General features: G+C 39.1%; 1 protein-coding gene across 7 annotated transcripts in view; it reads right to left on the bottom strand.

Annotated features, from left to right (window-relative positions):
• Rpn2 (ribophorin II) overlaps positions 1–25,377 on the bottom strand; it is a 69,599-nt gene that overhangs the window by 9,360 nt on the left and 34,862 nt on the right. For 4 of the 7 annotated variants that reach the window (XR_002390272.1, XR_002390271.1, XM_021246929.1 and 1 more), the window contains exons 9-13: positions 23,328–23,433; positions 8,494–8,585; positions 6,449–6,563; positions 2,995–3,216; positions 1,754–1,840 (exon numbers count right to left, since the gene is read on the bottom strand). Coding sequence is in view for 4 of the 7 variants with exons in the window: in XM_021246929.1 (XP_021102588.1) it covers positions 1,754–1,840; positions 2,995–3,216; positions 6,449–6,563; positions 8,494–8,585; positions 23,328–23,433 (622 nt within the window). In the remaining 3 variants the exon portion in view is untranslated. The remainder of the gene's footprint in view (positions 1–1,753; positions 1,841–2,994; positions 3,217–6,448; positions 6,564–8,493; positions 8,586–23,327; positions 23,434–25,377) is intronic. The other 3 variants (XR_015442022.1, XM_004867807.3, XM_087188965.1) reach the window with 1 other exon arrangement.

Raw genomic sequence — 25,377 nt, 5'->3', positions numbered from 1 at the left:
TATTCCACCTGATTTCCAGAGTTAAACCAGAGGTCTGGGTAAGCCTTCTTCTGATATTTGATTTTTCTCCTGAGCAACTCAACATAAATTCTCTTTGGGAAGCTCACCTAGTCAGTATGACCTAGAAGAGGCAGCAACAGACTGGGAATCCACAGACCTCTGTTTAGATCCAAACTGACATATGTGGCTATGAGGCCACTCTTTGCCTCAGTTTCCAGCTGGACAACTGGGCATGTGGAGGGTAATGACCAGCCTACTAGGCATGTAAAGATATTGTGAGGACAAAATGGAACAGGGTACTGAACGGTGCTTTATGAGCTATAACACACATGTAAATTGAACCTTTTTGTTTTTAAGGGGTTTTTTTCCTCCAATGTACAAACTATGGCCACCTTTTCTGTTCGCCAATACCTGGCCAACCCAACTCTGTGATGAGGCAGGCCTACTTGAGGCTCTTGTTGCTAAATTTTCACCTGACCTCCTCTTTGCCGCCATCATTAAGCTGTTTCTAAATGGTCTGTAGCAGTTGCTGCACCTATTTACTCCACTCTCCAGATCAGCCAGCACCCTTCCTCACCAGAGCTGTTCCTTCTTCTACCTAGCTGCACTACATATTCTTTTTTATTTTGTGAGACAGGGTCTCACTATGTAGTTCAGGCTGGCTTTCAACTCACTCTGTAACCCAGGCTGGCCTCAAACTTGTGGCAATGCTCCTGCCTCGGCCTACTGAGAGCTGGGATTACAGACGTGTACCTCCATGCGTGGCTCTGCTATTGACCAGTGCTGCATCAATATGGAGAGGTGTTTCAAGAATCCTACTACTCTACCCTCTGAGCCCTTGGATTTGTTTTAACACGTTTCCACTGGCTTGAAAGTTCAGAGAGCCTGGCAGTAAGACATATGAATATGACCCCAGGGTGAACATGTTGAACAGTGAAGTGAGAATAAGTACTCTGCTTTTAACACTTCACACAAAGTTATATGTAGATTTCCATGTTTCTACAGTTCAACCATGCCTCATGACTGCAAAACAGTCTACTGAATGGATCTACTTCAGTTTCCTTAGCCAGTACCCAAACTGTTTAACGTTTATTTTGTAAAGGTTCCTAGAAACATTCCCAAGCCTTTTCTTCCTTCATCTTCTTTTCTTGGTTTTGTTTTTCTTTTTTGAGACAAGATACAAGGTCTTGCTATGTACCCCAGGCAAACTTGTGATCCTTCTGCCTCTGCCTCTCAGGAGCTGTGATGACCGGTGTGCACCATCACACCCGACCAAGCCTTTATTTCCTTATTCATTATCCATTTTGGTCCTCACAGTACTCCTCTGAGCTGTGGAGGGCAGGGCTTGCTGATTTTTGTGTTGTAAGGAAAGGAGCCTTGATAGAGATGAAGAACTTGCCCAAGGGAGTAAAGCTTTGTCCCCAAGGTGAGTTGGCTGATTTATGAAGGAGGAAAGAGGACAAAAACTAAAGCCTACAGCTGCTGAGCAGGGATCTGAGATCTGAGCCCCTGCACATCAGGAAAAGAGGACTCTGATTTTATCTCCAGTTCAGTTCCCTGGGAGTCTGCACTGGCTCTCCAAACCTGTGTGTCCAGCTCCTGGACAGGACTGCTATTTGCCTTGCTAATTCACAGAGTGGTAAGGCTCACACAGTAAAATACCATATAAATAGGTTAAAGCAAGGACCAAAGCTATACCCCAAGGGGTTGTGCTTCTCTCACTGCACCCAGTGGATAATGCCTTTGGATATACCTGAATTTCCTGTTTCGGGGTGAAAAGGTTCTGGGACAGGACAGTGGAGGGAGCTTCTTCTTCTGGGAACTTGATGACCACATCAGCCTAAAAAATAAGAATAGCCTTTAGTGGTGCAGGGGGAGGAGGGTGGTGAGACTCCTTGGCAGAACCACTCTCTCTAAATCACAACCACGACCACAACTGAAAAATGCTCCAGGCCGCCCAATCACTTGTGATCCATTAGTTGACAAATTGAGGTAGTACAGATTTCAAGAACAAAGTAAGTATTTGTTGAAAATGTTTTTAGAGCAAGAGTTCCAATTTTCTACTAGAAAAAGCCCCATAGAGCTGCTTAACAGAAAAGTCCCAGCTGGTACACTGGCTGTTTCAGCTGTAATCAGAAACTGCTCGGTGTGATTTAGTCACATAAGAAAAGAGAAAAATGAAAATGCACTCTCGTACAAAAGTAGCCCAAAGTCCAGGAGAAGAAAGGGAGCCATGAACACAAGGAAATGCAGCTGTCCTGCTGTCCTGAAAAGGGACTGACCCTCTCAAGACTGGAATCTGGCTTCTGCCACCTTTCCAGCCACATCCTCTGCTGCTCTCCACAGGGTTCAGGGGTTCCGAAAGACAGAACAACTCACATCTCCCCAGAAGCATGATGAGCTTCTTGGCACTGCTCCCCAACAATCATCCCACAATCCGAAGTTAACAGCCTGACAAAGCCTCTGGCTTTCTTCAACCCCTTGCTAAAAGCCAGGTCTTCCAAGAAGTTTTCTGTCATCACACTAATCCTAGGTGAAGAACACTATAACACGCTACACAAGTGGCGGTCAGTTTAATGGCAATTTGCAATTCTACAACTCACTATCATACACCATCCTGAACTGTTATGAAAATTCAAATCTTATTCCTTCCATGAGGCTATACTATAGCTTAACAGCCAGAGAATTTTACAGCTAATCATTCTCTAGTCTTACTGTAACACGAAATCTTCCTTCTAGTATAACATTTATAGGAATTCACAAATTACTAAAACTCATGAGGGCAAATTTACATTTCATTTATTCAGTCAATATTTATTAAGCACTTACCATGAGCCAAGCTACCTGCATGAGCCTAGAACTATGTACAGAGCAGGATACAGTGCCCCACCTCATGATGCTTCTTTGTTGTCTATGAGAGGCACAGGCAAGGCTAGGGGAAGAACCCTGGGCTCGTAAACGAGCTGTGTATGACAATGGCACAGCTATCCTCACCTGGGTCAGGTGCATCCAGACACATACCACATTCCAGAGGATTGGGTTCTTCAAAGTGGCATCTCCGATGATTAAGTACAGAGTGTAGGTGCCTGAGGCTGAATCAAATTCGATTTTTCTTTCAGAGGTGTCTAGTTCAAATTTGTACACATTCTTGTTGTCTGGCTCAGCAACAAATACCACTTCTTGGCCAGTCTTCTGATTATGGAGTCGGACAAATGTCTAGATGGAACAGTTAATACAAACTTTCATTTGATCACATCAAAACTCTGTGTGGGGTGCTGCATGTGCTGTGCACACCTGTAATCCCAGCATTCTGGGAGGCTGAAGCAGGAGGAGTACAAGTGTGAGAACAGCCTGGGCAACTTAGCAACAACTTAGCAAGACCGTCTCAAAAATCAAAAAAAGGCCTGCAAATATAGTTCAGTTTGAAGTCCCTGAGTTCAATCCCCAGCACCTCAAAACAACAGCAGCAGCAGCAACAGCAGCAAAAGCAAGAGCAACATTAACAACCTCCCAGACTCACTCAGAGAGTGGAAGCAATGGCCATCTTTCCCTAGTTTCTAGCTCAGAGACAACTCTGTGCTGGTACAAGGAAAGAAATTTAACTTAGGGGACCAGTCAGTTCTTGACAACTGGGGGACTAAATGCCCACTACCCAGTTTGTGGATGATTTAAGCCCTTTGCTACTGCTGCAATTTCTTCCTCCTGCCAGCCTTTTGGCCACTTTGCTGCCCAATTAACTTCTTCACTAGAGGGTGAAAAGAAGGGAAATGAGGTGGAACTGTAAAAAGGCCCATTTTCAATTTCCTAGTGCCGCCAGCTAAAGATTTAGTGGAAGAGGCTCGGGTGTCCATAGCAAGGCAGAGTTCTAATTGAGCAGAGCAGCCTGATGTCACAGAGATAGCCCCAGCTCCGAAGACAGACAGAACAGGCTCCACTACTTATTAGCTGAGCAGGTTACTTAACCTCCTTGAACCCCGGTTTCTTTATCTTTAAAGCAGGTAGATTAACTTCTGCATGTGGTGTATCTGTGTAAGATCTGCAATAACTAATGCAAAGCATGTAGCTCAGGTCCCAGTATATACTAGCTAGTAATCAAACAGTTGCTAGTAATATTCTCAGTATAATGATACTAAGTCTCATCACTTAAACCCCCACCCCAATGGCATAAGAAACTAAGGTTTCTCTCCTTTACAACTGCCATAGTACCTCATTAGTTCACGAACTCAATTCTCTCCACGATTCTGATTGAAAACCAAACTAGATAAGAACCAAATCAAATTTCCCCATAAGGTCAACATTAAACCTAACCATTAAATTTGATTCAGTTCTCATTCAACAGGATTTGCAACCAGAATCATAGAAAACATCAAGTTCGTGAATGGAGGCACCACTGTATAGCAACATTTAATGTTCACTCAGAGCTTTTCTTTGAAGTGCTTGAAAATAAAGAATTCAACAAGGCAGAAAAGTTGGTTCCAATTAGATTATAAAGCATGAACATTAAATGAGTTGCCATGGTCATTCAGATAGTCCTTGATCTACAGGAAAAAGATGAAATCTCATTTTTTAATCTATACCTGGGCAACAAAGAATAACCACTAATTAGGGAAAGAAGCCCAGAGATGTAAACCATCCAGAGTACAGTGAGTAGTCTTAGTCAGGAATAGGACTTACAAGTCTAGATGCTTGATCTTTTTAGTTAAGTGCAGGTGGCTGCCAAGCTTGTCTACAAAATGCCATCTTTATCTGGGAGGTCTCTGAGACATGGATTCCAAAACAGAATCTGGGAGGAAACAAGTGTTCAGTTAAAGTTATGTTTCCTCGCCTACTCTCCTGCCCTAACCCTAATCCTACCGTTTCAATCTTAAAATGTCTTCTCTTTATATTCTTCCTCCCTTGTGTTATTTGGTTAGCAAGTGTCATTCTGGAAGAGAACTGAGAAATGATAAGAAGTGCTTAAAGGTCAGCCAGCCGTGGCTAAGTGCCCTGATCAAGTTGCCCAGAAATGAGGTGGAACTATAAAAGGCCTGGAGTTTGAGGGTGGAGGGGAAAGGAGATGCCTAGCCTGTGGCCCTGGGGCCAGGAGCTCAAGAGCACAAGTGCAGCAGCTGCACCTGAGGAACAGAAACAAGAAGGTCTGCACACAATTCCATTCATGGCAGTGGTCCGCTCTCTGATGCTGCCCCTCAGCCTAGATGAAACCCTGCTGGTTCTAGCTAAACCAAGAGCCCTAAACCAAGCCATGAGCTCCTCCATTCTTTCTTAACTATAAACAGTCAAAGTCCTTATCTACAGTTTCCATTATATAACATTTAAACATACAAGTGGCAGGACCAAGAGTAGTTTTTCTCAAATGCAGACAACAGAGGGCTGGGGATTTAGCTCAGTGGCATCACACCAGTCTCAAAAGCACAAGGTCCTGAGTTTGATCCTCGGTACCAAAAAAAAAAAAAAAAAAAATGAGGACAACAGAGGCAGGAGGTAGGAGAGATGTTTGAAGACAATGTGCCATCTTAGGTCCCTTGAGAAAAGGCTACACAGTTTGAAAACCTTTAAATGACAATTTCCATTTTATACATTAAAAAAAAAGTCTACTCTTTTTACTATACAAAGTACACACAAGTTTAAAAGGCCTATTCTTTTTTGTTTGTTTTGTTTTTGTTTTGGTACCAGGGATCGAACTAGGGACCTCGCGCTTGCAAGGCAGGCGGTGGAACCACTGAGCTAAATCCCCGGCCTATAAAGGAGCTATTCTTCAGAACTCCATCATAAAAAAAAAAAAATCTGCTGGCCACTACAAAAAAATGCTTTGGAGAGCTGGGCATGGTGGTGCACACCTGTGATCCCCAGCAGCTGGGAAGCCAAGACAGAAGGATTGCTGCAGGTTCGAGGCCAGCCTGAACTACATAAGCAAGACCCTGTCCCAAAAACCAAGCAAACAAATAAATAAGCAAACAAAAAAGATTTTGGTCCTCTGCTTAGGTTTTCTTTTTTTTTGAAATTATAATCTTTCAGGGCCGGGGATTTAGCTCAGTGGTTCCAGCACTGCAAGCGCAAGGTCCCAAGTTCCATCCCTGGTAAGAAAAAAAAAAGAAAAGAAATTATAATCTTTCCCCTTTTCCTTTATATCAAAAATTGAAAACACTTCAAGTAAGTACTAATCTGTCCTAAATACATCTTCTCAATACCAACTAATCTTTTAAAAAGCTGGGGATTTAGCTCAGTGGTGCCACGCCTGCAAGTGCAAGGTCCTGAGTTCAATCCCCAGTACCAGAAAAAAGTTACACCCAGTATAAGAGAAGTAGCGCATCATATGGGACTGTCAGGGATTAATCAAGAAATGAAAGCAGGAAGGCGTCATTTTCTCTAGTCCATGTTATACACCACATCATTACTCTAGTGTGCATTCATGTTTCCAGCCAAGAGAACTATTTGGCTTCTTCCTGACCTGGTGAGGGGTAAGTTCAGCACCAGTGTTCACATCCACAAGCTGGAAGAACAAGGCGAAGTTCTGGTGGCTGTCCGCGATGAATGTGCCCTTGGCTTTGGCCGGGTAGGTTACCCTGAAAGAGACATTATACAGAGAGTCTTCAGACAGGATCTGTGTATCTCTGAGAACAGCCAAGGAATACATCTTTAATTTGACTGCCTAATCCACTATCTCCCTTCTATGACTTCTGTGGTGGACAGACAGATGAAGAGAAAGGTCCGTGGCCTGGGGTCAAAGTGGATTGATAAAACCAGGAGCGAGAAGGGTTTTGTTGTTATTTTGTTTTGCTTCTTTGACCTGCTGGGAAATGAACCTAGGACCTTGAGCACACTAGGCAAGTGATGTACCATGGAGCTCCACCCCCAATCCCCTAAACCAAGACAGAAAAGCACAGATTAAACTTTTACCAGGGTCTGAGGAAATGCTCTGTGCAGATCCCTGTACCTCTGGGCTTTCATTTCAAGGACCTAAGGTGTCAACTCAACCAAGGCAGGTGCCAGTAGAGCTCACATGTACCTCTGCAGGCACAGAGGCGGGCTGAGAGCTGGGCTGGCAGAGCTGTAGAAGAAATGGTCATGGGATTGATTTGGGCAGCATGATGTGCATAAGGCTAGGAGATGGGAGGAGGAAGGAATGTAAAGCCAAAAAAAAAAAAAAAAAAGACTTTGAGCTTTTCCTTTTTTATTTTTTAAATGTTGTATTTTTTTTCCTGAACACTGCTTCAATTCATTTTTCTGCCCTGAAATTGGTTTTTTGTGTGTGTGTGTGTGTGTGTGTGTGTGTGTGTGTGTGTGTGTGTGGTACCGAGGATTGAACTTGGGTCCTTGCACCTGCAAGGCAGGCAGTGGAACCACTGAGCTAAATCCCTGGCCCTGAAATTGGGTTTTAAAAAGTCATTTTCTTAAAATGAAGACTTGAGAAGCAAAACTACTTTTTGTCACAGCTATCTCCTGGGAATTTCGGGTAAGATGGCCAGGAGATAAATAAGCCAAATGGTTAGAGAGCTCACACCTGGCTTTATTTCATATTTATACTCTGTATTTTATACTCTGGCTTTAAATTTACTAAGACCAACTCTTTATCTATATAGGGAATTAAACTCTGCAATACACTCTCATAGACATTACTTCAGTGAATTCTCAAACAATACTTTTCTCTCTAATATCACTATGATGATAACCAAGCCAGAGACAGAAACATGACTTAAAAGGAGTAACTACTGGCTTTCAGGCTTTGGCTAACATTCTCTACTTTCAAAATGGTCTTCAGTGTTCAGCTACTATCTTCTGGTCTCTACCACCACCCCAGTTGAATAAAATTAGGATATGAACTATATCCAGAGATCTAGATGAGCACTTGTCATTTCCTGAAAATGGAAATCATACAGCATTCTGTTGAACTGTTAATGGTCACTTGTGGTTATGTCTGAGTTCAGCAGGAACAAGTACTATGACTCAGTAATGCTTTCTATAGACTTGGGAAGGGGAAAGGTTGCCTTAGTGCTAGGTGCTTGCCACCTCAATGCTAAGGACCTATGGGGCTTCCACCTGATTTCAGCCTCACCATGGGCCAGAGACAGTTACCATGAGGCCACTGGAAGTAAATTCATGACTGTGTGAATATAAGGCAATTGTGCCAAATGTAAACTAATAAATTGCTTTTCCATTCAGAAAGTCGTTATTTAAAAAAAAATGTCATCTAAACTAAATAATGTGCTTAGTGACATAGCCAACTCAGATTTATATCCTAAAGTAAGCCCCTTATCTCATTGTGCACTAGTAATAAGCAGTTTGCTCCTGGATTGAACATCAGGGTAGATAATTCCTAAATATGCTCAGATGCCAAGCAAAATACTAAGAGCAGCACACAGGAACTACAGTGTCTTGAATGTGGGGAGCAAGATGGATTGCTGCAGAGATACTATCTGGAGGGGAGCAGTGCCAAGGCATGTTCTTCTCAGCTTTGGAGATGGGGACCTCAGACCCCCATGGCATCTCACTTACCGGGTAGTTTTGGGTGCAATACTCTGATCTTTATCCACAGTGGACAGATCAACATTTGTGATGCCAACTTCAGTGGAGATCTTGACTCTGAGCTAGAGTAAAATACAGAAGACAATTGTCAAGTCAACTGGTGAGTACACAAAAAGAATTAACATGTATATCCCAAGTTTCCTACTCTTAAAAAGTTAAGGTATTGAAAATTCTTGGGCCGGGGATCTAGCTCAGTGGTGCCGCACCCTGCCTTGCAACCACAAGGTTCCAAGTTCAATACCCAGTACCAAAAAAAAAAACCCTCAGAAAATTCTAAGACAAAAGTTTTTTTTTTTTCCTTTTGGTGCTAGGGATCTGGACAGATGCCTTCAAAGGTTACAGTAAAACTGACTGAGCAAATACGAGAAAAGAAGGAAAAACTGGAAACAAGTTTTTGAAAATAGGGAGGGGTGAAGGGGAAGGGAGGGAATGGGGAAAAAAGAAGAACCAAAATATATCATGTACAGGTACAAATTCCCAATGATGAATGTGTCATAATGTATACCTAAAATGTACCAATAAACTTAATGAAAAAAACAAAACAAAACAAAACACTGACTAAGGTAGTCTTTCTTGTCTCTCCCATCCTGAGGCCTAAAAAGCAACTCTTTGATTCTTATTCCTTCCTTCCTTTTCTGGCTTTTGTTGGATGTATATATATGCATACACATCTATATGGATGTATATATATACATATATATATATATATTTTTTTTTTTTTTTAAAGGTGCACCTTTTCATGAGTCTTTTAAAATGAAGAGGAAAATTCTGAAGCAGCAACTTTCTGATTTATTTATTTATTTGTTTGTTTATTTATTTTGGTACCAGGGATTAAACTCAGGTCCTTGCGTTATTTTTTTGAAATAGGGTCTTGCTAGTTTGTACAGGCTGGCCTTGAACTTGTAGTGATCCTTCCTGCCTCAGGCTCCCAAATGCTGGGATCACAGGCATGTGGTACCACACCCTGCTAAAGCAGTAACTTTTTTGGGGGGGCGGGGGTACCGGGTATTGAACTTGGGACCTTGTGCTTTCGAGGCAGGCGCCAGAACCACTGAGCTAAATCCCCGGCCCAAACCAGTAACTTTTAAGTAATTCAAACCAATAAGGACTAAATTCTAATGACAGCTAATTTTCGTTCAGGGCTTACTATGTGAAAAGCACTGGCTTTGTAAAGATGATCTCATTTAATCTTCACAACAATATTATAAAGTAGTATTATTTCAAATAAGGAAATTGAAGGTTAAGAGATTAAAATGCTTGCTCAAAATTAGACAGCTAGTAAATGACAGAGCCAGTATTCAAGCTGGGGCACTCAAAATCCATGTGTGTAGGCATTTTGCTATATACCTTCCCACTGACCCTTAATCTGCCTGAAAGAATACTATAACTACCCATGAAGACCTAAGAAACTATGGTAATTATCTGTACAGTTCATCAAATGCTTATCTACCTTCTGTGCAAGTGGTAGAATTCTAATCCTTTCTTCCTCTTGAGTAAAGTATAGCCACGTGACTTGCTCTGGACAATGAAATGTATGTAGAAGTAAACTGTCACTTTTAGGTGGGAGCTGAAAGAATTTCTGTTTGATTCCCTCTTTTCCTCTGATGTGGACATAGAAAATGTACAGAAAAGCTTGCTCCTTCAGTCAGGGTCTGGGAGGAAAAAGAAGATGAAGCACAGCATCCAACTGACTCACCAGGCACTAATTTTTTTTTTTCTTTTTCTCAGTCTTTTATTTTGCTATTTGTTTGTACTTTTTAAAAAATTTTTGAGTCAAAGTCTCACTAAGTTACTAAGTTGTCCAGGCTGGGTTCAAACTTGCAATCCTCTTGCCTTAACCTCCCAGCAGGCTAAGATTATAGGCATGTGCAGCCATGCCCAGTTCCTTTACTGTTTTAAGCCACTGAGACCTGGAGTTTGCTATAAGCACAAACCAGTCCATCTTGATTCTTACAGTTTTTACATTCTATATTTTCCTTATAAGTATTTCCTCAATGAGGAGCCAGCTAAAACTAGTAAATAAGAAATTTAAAAATTAAATTAAAATAAGTGTAAATAGTCAAAAAGAGACAAAGAATGTGTTAAAAGCCTATTCATGGGAAATTTGAGTTAAAATCTAAGTCTGTGCAAATTATGCAAACCCAAGGTGCTTTATGTGCAAACATATTTTTGAGCCTTCCAAATATTTGATAGGCTTGAGTGTAATGCTTAAGGAAATCCTTATCAAATCCACTGGTTTACAGTCTAAGTCAGGATCAAGGAACAGAGATGGAAGGCTGGGCAAATAACCAAAGGATCAAGGAGCAGAGATGGAAGGCTGGGCAAATAACCGAAGGACAGAGCTTCAGCACTTTTCTAAATGTCATATATCAATGTGTGACAGCCTCAAGTCAAGGGCAAAGAAGAAAAACTAAAAAGGGATAAAGACAGCTATTAGGTAATTCTTTTTAATAGCCTTCTCTCCTGCCTCCATAATAACTATTTTGTGACAATGCCTCTATTATCAGGTTGAATAGTGTTCAGATTTGGTTTAAAAAAAAAAAAAAGAATGTAAAAGATTTATAACCAGAAGCTGTAAGGATATTACCATCTACTTTTGAATATTCAACCACCTACAGGTAGAATTATACTTAGCATCACTGCCTGTCATGAAGCCCAGGCAACTGGGTGATGATGCAATGGAAGAAGGGATGGTCACCAGGTGGAACAGACATCCCAAAGAGGGAGCTAGGAGCCTCTATTTTGGCTCTCTGAGCTCTCTAAACAGACTCACAACTCACAGGCTCAGAACCCGAGCAAGTATTGCTATATGCAGCTTAGCCAAGAGGAGTACTCACAGAAATTCCATCTGAAGACAAACAAGTGGAAGGGTTAAGCAAAGAAGCAGCCAAAGAGCTTTGACTTGGCTGCTAGCTTTTAAAAGAGAGGCACTCGCTGGGACCACATTCCCTCCATCCTATCACAGGTAGAGTGCCTTTGTGCAGGGGATGCACAGATGATAATATATACTTCCTGTGCCATACCCAAACCATAATTAGAACAGGCTGTTGCTTTATGGAGGAATGTACAAAGTGCTGGGAAAGTGAAAGTGCACAAAGACTATGACTCGTGTGCCTGGGGTGGCCCTTGACTGGAGAATGGAAAACACTACACAGCAGGAAGATGAAGAGGTAATTCAGACCTTAGGCAGTTCTGGGAGAAGCAGGAAATTAGTAATACTCCATGCTATAAAAATAATGTGCCTGCAAGTTAACTACTCTGCAATCATTATCAACTTTAACCAGATAATTCCCTCTTCATTTCTATGAATCATTCTCTTAAGGACTCACTCATTTAATTTGTAAATGTGATCTTGACATTATCATCCCACCTGAATATCCATAAACAGGAGACTAGCTAGATAAATGATGATACATGCACACTGTGAATTACTATGGAGCAATTAAGGAGAGTCAGATAAAAGTCTATGGATAGATATGGAGCTATTACCTCCTACTTTTGATTACACAGTCACTCTAGTTGCAGAATTATATTTGGCATCACTGCTTGTCACTGAGTCTAGGCGACAGGGTAAATTATTGCAGGAGTGTTGTTGGGGGAGTTATGGGGTGGCCTTCAAGTTGTTAAGATCCTCAAGGGTAAAGCTGGGAGCCTCTACTTTGTGACAAAAATAAAGAATACAGCTCTTTTTATCAAAAGATCCCTCTGTGTACATAAGAAAAAATACCAGGCGAGGATTCTACCACTGAGCTACAACCCCAGCTTATTTTGAGACAAGGTCTTGCTAAGCTGCCCAAACTAGCCTTGAACTTGTGATCCTCCTGCCTCTGCCAATTCAGCAGTTGGGATTAACAGGCATGTACCAACATGTCTAGCTTTGTACTTTAAAAAAATTTTAACTACATGCATATTTACCCCAATTTTTTAAATACAGGGATTATCTGGACAATGAGATTATGGGTCACACACTGTTGTCTTTATATTACTCTTTATATTAAAAATATCACCCAATATACAGAGCCTGCCCAAAAAATGTATACACACTTTGGGAACAGAAAAACTTGTATAAATATTTTAATTCACACCAGACATTGACTCCCAGTAAACTGACTCCTTTGTCCACACACACATTATGATTTTCATGATGTCTCAATAAATTTAGTATCAAAATATTTATATAAATATTTCTCTTCCTGAAGTATGCATACATTTTTTGGTGGACTCTGTATAAAGTTAAAACAATCAATCTTCTATTTTAGCAAATGGATATACACAAACTGATTTTTTTTTGAGGTGCTGGGGATCAAGCCAGAGCCTTGTGCATGCTAGGCAAGCACTCTACCACCGAGCTATATTCCCCAAAACAGATAATTTAAAGAACTGTGTAACTCTCCTCAGTGTATCCAAATCACAGTGATAAGGAAGCCATCAACATTGGGGTTTTCTCTTGGACTCCTGATTACTGGCTTTCAGTAATAATGTGGCCACTAGGGCTGTAAATCAAGATACTGCAGGGCCGGGGATTTAGCTCAGTGGTTTTGACGCCTGCTGCGCAAGCACAAGGACCCGAGTTCGATCCCCAGAACCAAAAAAAAAAGATACTGCAGCATTTTTGTTCTAAAGACATTGTGAGTGTTCCCACACTATACAGACACATGGAATGAGCACAAGACAAACTTCAGTCCACTGGAGTAATTTCTGGTTTGTTCTCTTATTTTAAAAGGCTCCCTAAGGAACAGCTTTCTCTGCAGCATAGAAATACTGTAGGATGATTAGTGAGTAGTCTAAAGAAAATCCTTTTGCTCCTAATATCTTGCTACAAATGGATCTCTGGAAATACTCAAAAGTAAAGTGTTTTTATGTTACTTTTTAAAGCAAACTGAACAATAAAAACTATAATTTTTTTCAAAGCTCTTTAAAGAATTCAGTGTAGGATCCTTATTGGTTAGTTGCTTCCTCCTTCAAACTAAAAGTGTACAATTAGTTTCCCTAGATTAAAAAAAAAGAAAAGCAGCTTGTTTCTCCACTTTAAATGCAGCTAATCCTGTTTTACATGAGATCATGCCAGTTCTTTCTTCACCTGCACTGTGTGCCACATACATCTCAAAAAATGTTTTAACACCAGGAAATGCAGTCTTTCTGCTGGGAGTAATAACCTCTCTGTTTAGGTTATTACTGTCAAAAATGATGGTGCATTAGGGGCAATTAATGCTAATGAAAGCTTCCAAAACTCATGCTTCCCTTAATAGCCAGTAAAATGTCAATGAGTCCTATTACAGGCTTCTCTACCAAACCACTGTTAATGCACTCTGACCAACGTCAGTCTAGGGAGAGCAGAGGACCTACAGAACCACTCTGAGGCTCTATGTGTAACTGTTACCCAAATTACAAAGATCAGAGTGCAGACACACATACACACTCTCTCTCTCTCTAAGAGATTTTGTAATGCTTATTCCATCACCAGGAAGGAAAACAACAAAAAATGGCCTCAATGAGGGGTTGTTATCATTGCATGAAAAACAACTATTAGCCATTTCTGCTATTTTGTACTTACATAATTCTTCCAACAACCATAGAAACACTTGGACAAACACTAGCTTTGATGTTAAAAAAGCCATGCTGTTACAGTAATCAAGACAGTGTGGTATTGGCATAAGGACAAAAATACAGATTAATGAAACAGAATTTTAAGTCTGGAAATTAGCCCTTGTATTTATAGTCAATTGAGTTCTGATAAGAAAGTCCAGACAAGCCAGTGGGGAAAATAGCCTTTCCAACAAATGGTACTAGGACAGATGAACATCCACAAACAAAAGAAGAAAGTTGGACCCCTATCTCATACTGTACACAGAATGGTTCAGAAACCTAAGCATAGGAGCTAAAACTATAAAATTCATGTAAGAAAGCAGTAGTAAAGCTGGGCATGGTGAGGTACACCTGTAATCTAAGCACTCTAGGAGTCTGAGGCAAAAGGATTCTAAGTTTGAGGCCAAGCTGGATGACTTAAAAAGACTGCCTCAAGAAAGGGGGGTGCCTGGGAGTCTGGGGGTATAGTTCAGTGCAAAGGCTCTAGATTCAATCTCCAATACCACACACACACACAGAAAGCTAAAAGAAAACAGTAAGTCTTCATGACCTTGCATTAGGCAATGATTTTTTTTTTTGGTATTGGGAATCAAACTCAGGACCTTGCGCTTGCAAGGCAGGCACAGTGCTTCTGAGCTAAATCCCCAGCTAGGCAATGACTGCTTAAATGTATCACTTAACGCACAAGCAACAAAAGAAATAATAAAGACATTTCTGTCATCAAAATTAAAACCGTTTGTGTTTCAACAAAGTAAAAAGAGCCTACAGGCTATGTGAAAATATTTGTAAATCATATAGCTGATAGATAGCTTGTAGCCAGGATATATAAAGAACTCTAAAAAGTCAATTATACAAATAAAAGGAAATAAGGGATAGATTGGGAAGTAAGAAGTCAAAAGATTTTTTTTAAGTGTATTTTTTTTTAATGAGCAAAGAATCAGAACAGGCGTTTCTCCAAAAAAGATACATTAATGAACAAACACATGAAAAAATGTTCAACAATTAGCCACCAGGAAAGCGCACATCAAAACTACAATTGGTGGGGGGCCAGGGATTTAGCTCAGTGGTTTCACAGTGTGCTTTGCAAGCGCAAGGACCTGAGTTCGATCCCCGGTACCAAAAAAAAAAACTACAATGGTGCCCCTTTATACCTACTAAGGTGGCTATAAGTAAACAGATGTTAACAAGTGTTGGTGAGGATAAAAAGAAATCATAGCCCCACATTTTGAAAAATAGTTTGTCGAGTCATTAAAACGTTAAACAGAGCCAGGGATTTAGATCAGTGGTTCTGCCTTCCTCGAAAGCTCAAGGACTGGAGTTTGATCCCCGGTACCAAAAAGAAAAAAGTTAAATAGTTATAATCCAATAATCCTATCCACAACTATACCTCCAAGAATTAAACACAAGTGTTTAAACAAAAATTTGTAAATGGATATTAATTGTAGCATTATTTGTAAGAGGCAAGAAGTAGAAATATGCATGGGCTGGGGATTTAGCTCAGTGGTTTAGCCGCCTCCTGCGCCAAGCGCAAGGACCCAAGTTTGATCTCCAGTACCAATAAATAAATAAATAAATAAATAAATAAGTAAGTAAATTTTTAGAAAAGGAAGCCTAAAAAAAAAAGAAATATGCAGACTTAGCACATGTGTTTGATCCTTGGCATGACACACTCACAGAAGTGAAAACACCTCAACTCATGAAAGTGAAAACATTCATTCCAAATCCTATCAACAGGTGAATAAATAGATAAAGCATATATGATATATCCACACAATGGAATACAACTCAGCCATAAGAAGGAACGTGCTACTGAAATATGCTAAAACACGATGAACCTGAAAAATACTATGCTAATAAAAAAAGCTAGACACAAAAGGCAAAATATTGTATGATTCCATTTATATAATACATCCTGAACAGACAAACCACAGAGACAGAAAGCAGATTAGTAGATGCCAAGACTGGGAGGAGAGACTGAGAAGGGACTATTAATAGATGTGAGGTTGCTTTTTAAGATGACAGTGTTCTAGAATTAGATATTGGTAATGGTTGCACAACTAAAAACATTTCATTGTATACTTTTAAGGGGTAAATTTCATGGAATGGTTCCACCACCTGCCTCACAAGCTCAAGGTCCCGAGTTCGATCCCCAGTACCGAAAAAAAAAAAAAAAATTTCATGGTATGCAAATTATCTTAAAAAAATAAACCATCTGCTAATCAATCAAACCAACCAATGCTCACTTTTGGAGGATGAATTACTACAGAGCCAATTCTAAGAGCCCTGGAATATGAGAAAACTTTATCTGCTTCTTCTGTGTATCTAAGATGGAAACTAAACACTGAAAAATTAAGATTTGGTCTGCACACAAGAAGTTCCCAGCCTACTGAAAGAGCAATACACACAAGCAAACAATAATAATATAATGCAATAAATACAATTATAGACAGGGTATAAAATACTACAGCAAAGAAAATAAGAAAATAAACTTCAAATAGATTGAAGCCATAAGTATAAGAATAAACGGCGGATAGCTCAGTGGCACTGAGCCTGCTTCACAAGTGCAAGATCCTGAGTTCAATTCCCAGTACAAAAAAAAAAAAAAAAGAATAAAAATGCCTTAAAAACTATTTAGAAAAACAAGCCAGGCATAATGGTGCAGGCCTGTAATCCCAGCACTTTGGGAGGCTGCAAAGTAGGATAACTGCAAGTTCAAGCCCAGCCTGAGCAACTTAGCAATTTAGCAAGACTATCTCATGATAAAAAGTAGATGGGCTGGGGATGTCACTTAGTGTGAAGGCCCTGGGTTCAATCCCCAGTAATCACACACACACGTTAGAAGAACACACTAGAAGATATCTTTTTCACCTGAGGTAGCACTGGAATTTTTAAAGACACATACAAAAAAAACAATCTGGGAAAAGTTTTAAATTAGGCTTCATTAAAATTAACTTTCCTGAGTCCTAAAAATGAAATGACAAAAGAACTACAAACCAAAAGAGAAACAATCAAAATATGTATGACAATTCATAGGAAAGAAAACATAAATGGCCAAGAAATATAAGATGTACAACTTCAACAGGAACCAAAAAACATTAAAACAATAAGATTCAATTCATACTGATCAGATTATCAAAACTTGATACTAGTAAATATTGGTAAAATATGAAGAAGAGAGCAATTTGGCAACACCTAATAAAGCAACAACAAAGGATTCATTGAGTAGATATCTAAGCAGACAAGCAGGAAGACTTGAAGACTTAAGTGGAAGTTACAGGTAAAAAGAAAAGAAGGGCTTGAGAGCAATGTGAGATAGAAGCCTGACACTGAAGCTGGACAGCAGCTTCTAAGACAAGGAAGGTGTGAGGAAAAGAGAGAGGGTTCAGAGGAAGTAAGAAAAAAAGAACCTTCCTTTTAATGTGTGAGTTGCAAATAAGGCCTCTTAATGAAGGAGACTCACTTTATAAGAACCTGTGGTTTAAAGGTTCAAGGTACACACTAAGTTTCTAACCAAATTTTGTGCTAGTGGATGGACTAGGAGCAGAGATGTCTCCTGCTTTCCAAAAAGTCAGATATTAGACAGTGACTAGAGCTGCAAAAAACATCTTCCTTTCTGCCAAATTTTAAGCTACCTAATCTACCTATGTTAAATAATGTCATGGTTTTGAAAAGGTCAAATTGTCTAGCTGTCTACTCTTTTCATTAAAACAGAGAATATCAAAGGAGCCAGGCTAAGGGCCTTGCCGAAGACTAGGATAATAGGACCAAAAGAGTAAATGAGTAAATGACAGTAATGGATTGATTACAAGTTCTATGGTAAAATAGTCACCATACATTATAAATATTATAATTTTTTTGTGTGGAAGTTTTCATTTTATTTTATTTATTTTTATTTTTTATTTTTCCCCATTAACTTTATTGGTACATTTTAGGTATAAAATACAGTTACATTCATCATTGGGATCTTGTACCATTACATGAGTATCTTGGTTCTTTTTTTTTTCCCCCTTCCCTTGCCCTCCCTTCACCCCCTCTACCCTTGCCTATTTGCAAAGACCTTGTTTCCATTTTTTTCCTCTTCTCTTATTTTTTCCTTTCTCTTTTTTCCCTTCCCCTACCCCTCCCAATTCCCCAGCTCTTTTAGACCTTTTCTTCCTGTTACACAATATCAGTTATACATTTTTTAAATTACAATATTAAGATCTAGGAGACATTACCACAGATTTTACAGAATTTAAAAGGATATAGAAAGCATATTACAAAAATCTGTTTTGAAATAAATTTGACAACTTCTAAGAAGTAACTTAGAAGACAAATTAATGAAACTAACTCTGGAGGAAATATAAAATTTGAATAGCACCTATTAAAGAAAGTATATTCCTAGATTGAAAACCTACCTATATGATAACAGCAGGCTCATAAACATTTTAACTGATAAATTATATCAAACATTTAAAGCAGAATAAAGAAGAAACACTTCTCCCCTCATTTTAGGAAATCAACATTGTGCTAATCCTAAAACTGGATAAAGATAATAGAAGAAAAACGTATGAACATAGATAGAAATTTGTTTAACAAAACAAACTCTTAGAAGTCAGATCTGGCAGTATGTAGAAAGTGGTTTTATTATAGGGATGGCAGTGTTGGTTCAGCACTGGAAGATCCACCCCCAAAAGTCATCATTTTAACAGAGGAAAGGAGAAAGCCATATGATCCTAAGAGTATTGGACTAAATTCTACAGCTGTTCATGGTAAAAGCTATCAGGAGACTAGAAGTAGAACAGAACCTTCTCAACAGATCAAAGACATGTACTCCATACTTCCAACAAAAACTCCTTCTATGAATGGAGAAAATACAATGCTTTCTCTCTAAAGTGGGGAACAAGGGCATATATGCCTACTCTTCATCTGTCCATTAGACTTTGAAACATAGGTCTAAGCCAAAATAGTCTGGCAATAAAATGACACAACTAGGATAGGATTGGCACGGCAGAAGCAAAATCTTTATATGTAGATGAAATGATCATCTACAGAGAAAATACTAAGAAATCTCTAGGAGCCCCTAGAACTTGTACTTGAATTTATTTTTTAGCAGGATTAGAAAACACAAGGTATATATAAAAATTCAGGTCTGTGTATACTTGCTATAAATGAAGAACTGGATATTGAACTTTAAAAGTTATGTAGAAGTACAAAGGACCCAGAAAAGCCAAAAACAAAAACAAAAACAGTGTTGGAAGACGTTTAGCACCCTATTTTAAGACTTCTTCTAAAGCTACAGTAATCAAGGCAGTGTTGGTGTAAGGAAAGATACATAGATCACTGGAATAAAACAGAATCTAGTAATAGAACCACACATATATGGTCCACTGAGTTTGGAAAGATTATTTAACATTAGCATTTTATAGAATATAAACTCAATTCAAGAGCCAAGGAAGAGATAGTGTCTTCAGCAAACAGCACTAGAACACCTGGTATCCATATATAAAAATTTAACCGCAACCCTTTTTTTCCATACATGAAAATAACTTGAAAGGATCTATGAACCTAAATAAGAAAGCCTAAAAGTATAAAACTTTAAGAAGAAATTATAAGGGAAAATATTTATGAAATTCAGGGTAAGCAAGAACCAACTAGGATACAAAAAACATGATGTATAAAAGAAAAAATTGATACAAGAAATTTCATCAAAATTTAGAACTTTAAATGACATTATTAAAATGAAAAGTTGTCCTTAAACAGATCATATTTACAATGCATATAACCTATCAGCAGAATATATAAAGAATTCTTAGAGCTCATTAATAGACAACCCAATTAAACTGTAGACATAAGAAGATGATAAATAGCCAGTATAGCACAAGGAATGGTGTGCAATTCTAGAATCAGAAAAATACTAATCAGTACAATAATAAGATTGAATTATACACTCATTAGGGAGATGAAGTTAAAAGTTTTAAAAGCCTTGTCATGACTTTTTCTTTTTGTTGGATTCTTCCCCTTTGTGTTTAATTTGTCACGCCCAACGGATTCATTCTGCTGGGTTTCCTGGGGTTGTGATCCTCATTGTCTTTTCCTAGGGTATTGTCTAAAATTTTTTGGAGTGCCGGTTTGGTATTCATGAAGTTCCTGAGGTGCTCTTTATCATGAAAGTATCTTATTTCTCCATCCATTTTGAAAGATAGTTTTGCAGGGTACATCAATCTGGGTTGGAGGCTGTTTTGCTTTAGGGCTTGAAATACATCACTCCAAGCTCTTCTTGCCTTGAGGGTTTGCATTGAGAAGTCTGCTGTGATTCGGCTGGGCTTTCCTTTGTATGTGATTTGTTTCTTTTCTCTCACTGCTTGTAGAATTTTGTTCTTCTGTTGGATTTCTGGAATCCTAACTATTATATGCCTACGTGTAGATTTTTTTTGATTAAGGCTAGCTGGAGTCCTATATGCCTCACTTATCTGTATGTCAAGTTCTTTTCCCCTGCTTGGGAAGTTTTCTGCCATCACTTCTGTGAACAGTTTTTTTTATGTCATCTGCACTCTCTCCTCTTTCTTCAATGACTCCAATCAGTCTTATGTTATTCTTCTTTGCATCATCTAGCAGCTGCTGGATTGATCTCTCATGTTCTCTTACAATTTTAAAGCAATTTTTCTTTTCCTCCTCACTAATTGCAATCTTATCTTCTATATGTGAAATTCTATCCTCACACTGGTTCATTCTGCTGCGCAGACTTTCGATGGAGTTTTTAACCTCTTGGAAATTTGTTTGTATCTGTTTTATGGATTCCATTTGATTCCTATGTTGGGATTCCATCATGTTCCTCAGATCCTCTATTTTTTTATCTGTGTCCTCTCTAGATTTATTAATCATGTCTTGCACCATGACCACAATCTTTGCTGTTATCTGAGTAATTATTTCTGATTTCATTTTTCCCAGATCCTCTTTTGTTGCCAGTTCAGAGAGTCCAGGTGGTTGAGTATCAGATTGTTCCATCTAGTTTCCCTTTGGGGTTGCTGTAGGTGATCTGGAAGTCTGTTTTTGAGGCTTGTTTACGTGTCTTCTCATTTCCTTGGGGGCGGTGCTTCTGGCCCCCACGTGGCTCACCTTCTCTGCCCTAGGAGCTTGGGATGGCAGTGAGGGAGCTTCCTTCCAGGTGCTAGGAGCCTGGGATGGAGGCAGGGAGCTTCCTTCCAGGTGCTGGGACCAGCTGAGCTTCACTGCCCTAGGAGCCTGGGATGCAGGCAGGGAGCTTCCTTCCAGGTGCTGGGACCGGCTCACCTTCTTGGCCCTAGGAGCCTGGGATTCTATAAATATTATAATTAAAGGTTTATTCTATATTATGCAAATAAATGAAAAAGAATAAGGTTATTTTTGTTGTTTTTCAGAATTCCAATGAATAATGTAGATGGAATGAAAGAAAGAGAAAGTCAGCTTCTGGCAAACGCCACAGTCAGAACTTTTACAGATAATATTTGTACTAATATTTCTGCTAAGTTTAGTTAGTAGGGCCAGGTGTGGTGACACACACCTATAATCCCAGCACTTGGGAGGCTGAGGCAGGAGGATCGCTGTGAGTTCGAGGTCACCCTGGGGTACACAGTGAGTTCAAGGCCAGCAGGAACTACAGAGGGAGACCCTGTCTCCCGCCTCCAAAAAAAGCTAGTTAGTAGTATGTCAATGTAATTTCTTGGTCTTGATAATTCTATTATAGTTACCTAAGACGCTGACATTTAGGGAAGCTAGATGAAGTGTATTTGAGAATTCTACACACTATTTTTTCAAACTTTATTAAGATTGGAATTATTTTAAAATGAAAAAATAAAAATTTAGTTAAAAAGAAAAATGAATGAAAAATGACATCTGAATAATAAGGAAAATAGTTGTTACAAACACATATATTTAATATTTCAGGAAAGGCACAGTACTACTCCACGGTCCCTCGTCAAGCAGAAAAATACAATGTAGTTAAGTAGTTTACACAAAGACACAGTAGTAGAAATGACATAGTCACTAAGAGGGCTGAAAGAAGTAGAAGAGAAAGTGAAAGTGGCATAATAAAAAGGCCAGACCCACACATAGTAGCATGCAGCTGTGCCTCAGCTACTGAGGAGGCTGAGGCAGGAGAATACCAGAGCCCAGAAGTTTGAGGCCAGCCTGGGCAACATACTGAGATCCCATTTCCAGTTAATTAATTACAGTACTTAAGAAGCCAGCTCGTGGAGTGGCACACAGCTCTGCAGCCAGTGGCTAGTGCTATACTCAGCAGGACACATAACTAAACTGGTATTACCCAGGGGATCCACCCACCTTCAGGCTAGATGACCTTGGACAAGTTACTCCCCACTTTTGAGCTCCATCTATGAAATGAAGATCATGCAACCCACCTCTCAGGGTTATTTCAAGTGTAAAGCAATGTAAGCAGAAGCACACAGGTCTGTGCCTCCCACATACCAAGCACTCAGCAATGTTCATACTGACAACCCTTGGAGTAAGAAAGGGTTCAACTGTACTCCACAGCACAAGGTGTACATCTTCAATAAACTGATATCCACAAAAGTCAGAACAAAAGCCACAGTGCTTGCAGGGTAAACTTCAATTAGCTGGGTAAAACACTAACCTGAAATGCCTCTTTCCTTCACAGCATCAGATAAACAAGGCTTAGCTTTCTGTCCTTAAAGGTACTTGGGTCTTCAACCCAAATGGAGTTAGCTAAACATCTGAAACACAACTCATCATGACTACTAGTTTTCTTTTGTGTTTTACCCATAGCCTCATTAGTGTTTTGAGTCATTTGATGCTTTTAGTCACCTAATTGGCATCAAGCACTTTTCTAAACCTACCAAGCCTACCACGTAAAATATTTCAAGATTATTAATGCCTCAGTGGAATTAGGGGAGACTTTTATTTTTCTTCTTCCTAAATTTAAGACAATAATGCAGGGTGTAGCTCAGAAGTACATACGTGTGGCCCTGTGTTTAATCTCTAGCACCCCCCAAAAAAGAGATAGTAATCAAAAATTATAATGAAAAATGATAACTAACAAATAAAAGAAAATTTGTTCTGATTAAGTGCCTTAGTTCAAATCCATCCATCTTTAATACAGTCACATTAGCTTAGTCACAACAAGAAGACAATACAATACACCAGATGATTAATGCTGTATACCTTGGTCAGTTCTTTGGGTCTATCAACATGGCAATGAAGGTGACAAGAAAAGGACCTACCTCTACAGTGTTTGCAATATAACGGGTGTCACCTTCAACTTTTACAGAGAAGTCATAGTAACCACTGGAAAATTTGACATTCACGAAGTTTAGTTCAAAAATATCCCTGTTAAGAATGACAGTAGGGTTAGCAGGCACTCACATAGTAAAGTCAGGAGTATAACAAACCGGCTACAAAGTATCTCCCTGAGACAATACAGGGCTCTACTCTCTCACTTTCAACCTGGCAGCCCACTTGGGTAATATTCTGCTTACTCACAGATTACAGTGTGGGGATAAAAACTATCCTTAGCCTCCAAAGTTTTCTTTCCTTTGACCTTTCTCCAACATTTCACCTCCCTCTAGTAGCTTTCCAAAATGTAATGCAAAACAGGTGCATCTATACAGTATGATCCCAATTGTTTTTTTGCAGTCTGGGGACTGAACCCAGGGCCTCTTGCATGCTAGACAAGCACTCGACACTGAGCTACACACGCAGTCCTGAATGATGTTAAAAACAGGAAAGAGAGAAAGAAAGAGAGAGAGAGAGAGAGAGAGAGAGAATGAGAATAAGAATGTAAAATAGTCAAAGATACTAATGCAGGGTAGTATAATTGTAGGGTTTTTTTCTCTCATTACTACATTTCTATGTTTTGTGAATTTCTCAAAAAAGGATATATCCTACTTTTATAAAAAATAAGTCTTATTTTAAAGGGAAAAAAGGTAGAGAACTTCTAACTTCAACTGTACAGAAAAATCCCAATGTGGTCTAATCACTGATCATTCCTAAAAATAATTTTGCTTTTTAATTTTATGTATCACTTGTGAATCTTTATGACTGTCCAAGAAATGTACTAATATTCTAACCTATTGGTCTCAAAAACATAAGAACATAACATTTAATAATTTTCATACAAAAGTTTACCTTTAAATTTGAAAAATATTACACAGCATAGCCATGTGTAGTGGTGCCTGCCTGTAATCTCAGCACTCTGAGAGGCTGAGGCAGGAGGACGGCAAGTTCAAGCCAAGCCTTGGCAACCTATCAAGACCCTGTCTCAAAATAAAAAGCTGAAAAAGGGTTGGGGATGTAGCTCAGTGCAAATACCTTTGGTTCAGCCACCAGTACCATTAAAAACAAATGTGATAATATGCAGCTGTTAAAAAATAACTGTTGCCAGGAATGATGGTACACATCTCTAATCCTAGCACTCAGGAGGCTGAGGCAGGAGGATCGCCATGAGTTTGATGCCAGCCTGGACTATATAGTGAGTTCAAGGTTAGCCTGAACTATGTAATGAGACCACATCTCAAAAAGAAAAAGATTGGGCTGGGGATTTAGCTCAGTGGCACTGTACATGCCTCGTAAGCACAAGGTCCTGAGTTCGATCGCCAGTACCAAAAAGAAACAAAAAAAAAGATTGTAGAAGAATATTTAATCCTATGGGGAAATTTCATGACTTGTAGTTACAGAGAAAGCATAGCCCTAATTTAATTTAATTTATTTATTTTTCGTTTTTTTGAGACAGGGTCTCACTATGCAGTTCAGGCTGGCCTCGAACTTGCAGTGATCCTCCTGCCTCAACCTCCCAAATCTTGGGATTACAGGTATGCACCATCACACCTGGCCTTAATTTAAAAAATGTATTTATATGCATAGAAAAGACTGAAGAAAAAAAATAAGATTATAAAATGTTAGCAGTAGTTATCCCTGAGTGGTAAAATTTTGAGTAGTTCATTTTTTTTTTTTTTTAAGACAGAGTCTATGTTTCCCAGGTTGGCCTCAAACTCATAATCCTCTTTCCTCAGCTTCCCAAGTGCTAGGAGTACAAGGACGTGCCAGTGCACCCTGCTAGCATATTTTTTTGTGTGCTTTTCTGATCTTTATTATAAATATGTAGTACTTATACATCAGAAAAAATATATATATTACATTTAAAATCAAAATTGTTTTAGCTTTAGAAAACCTTTGATTATACTGACCTGTAGGACTTTATCAAGTTCAGGCAAATGTGGTTTTATGATCTTAGTAATACTCATATTAATCTGTTCTACTGGCTCAAGCTAACTT

This window comes from Heterocephalus glaber, unplaced genomic scaffold, assembly GCF_053883595.1.
Source record: "Heterocephalus glaber isolate CG9 unplaced genomic scaffold, H.glaber_assembly_v1.0 deba00001532, whole genome shotgun sequence".
Lineage (NCBI taxonomy): Eukaryota > Metazoa > Chordata > Mammalia > Rodentia > Bathyergidae > Heterocephalus > Heterocephalus glaber.
This window is presented reverse-complemented; position numbering and strand designations above follow the sequence as displayed.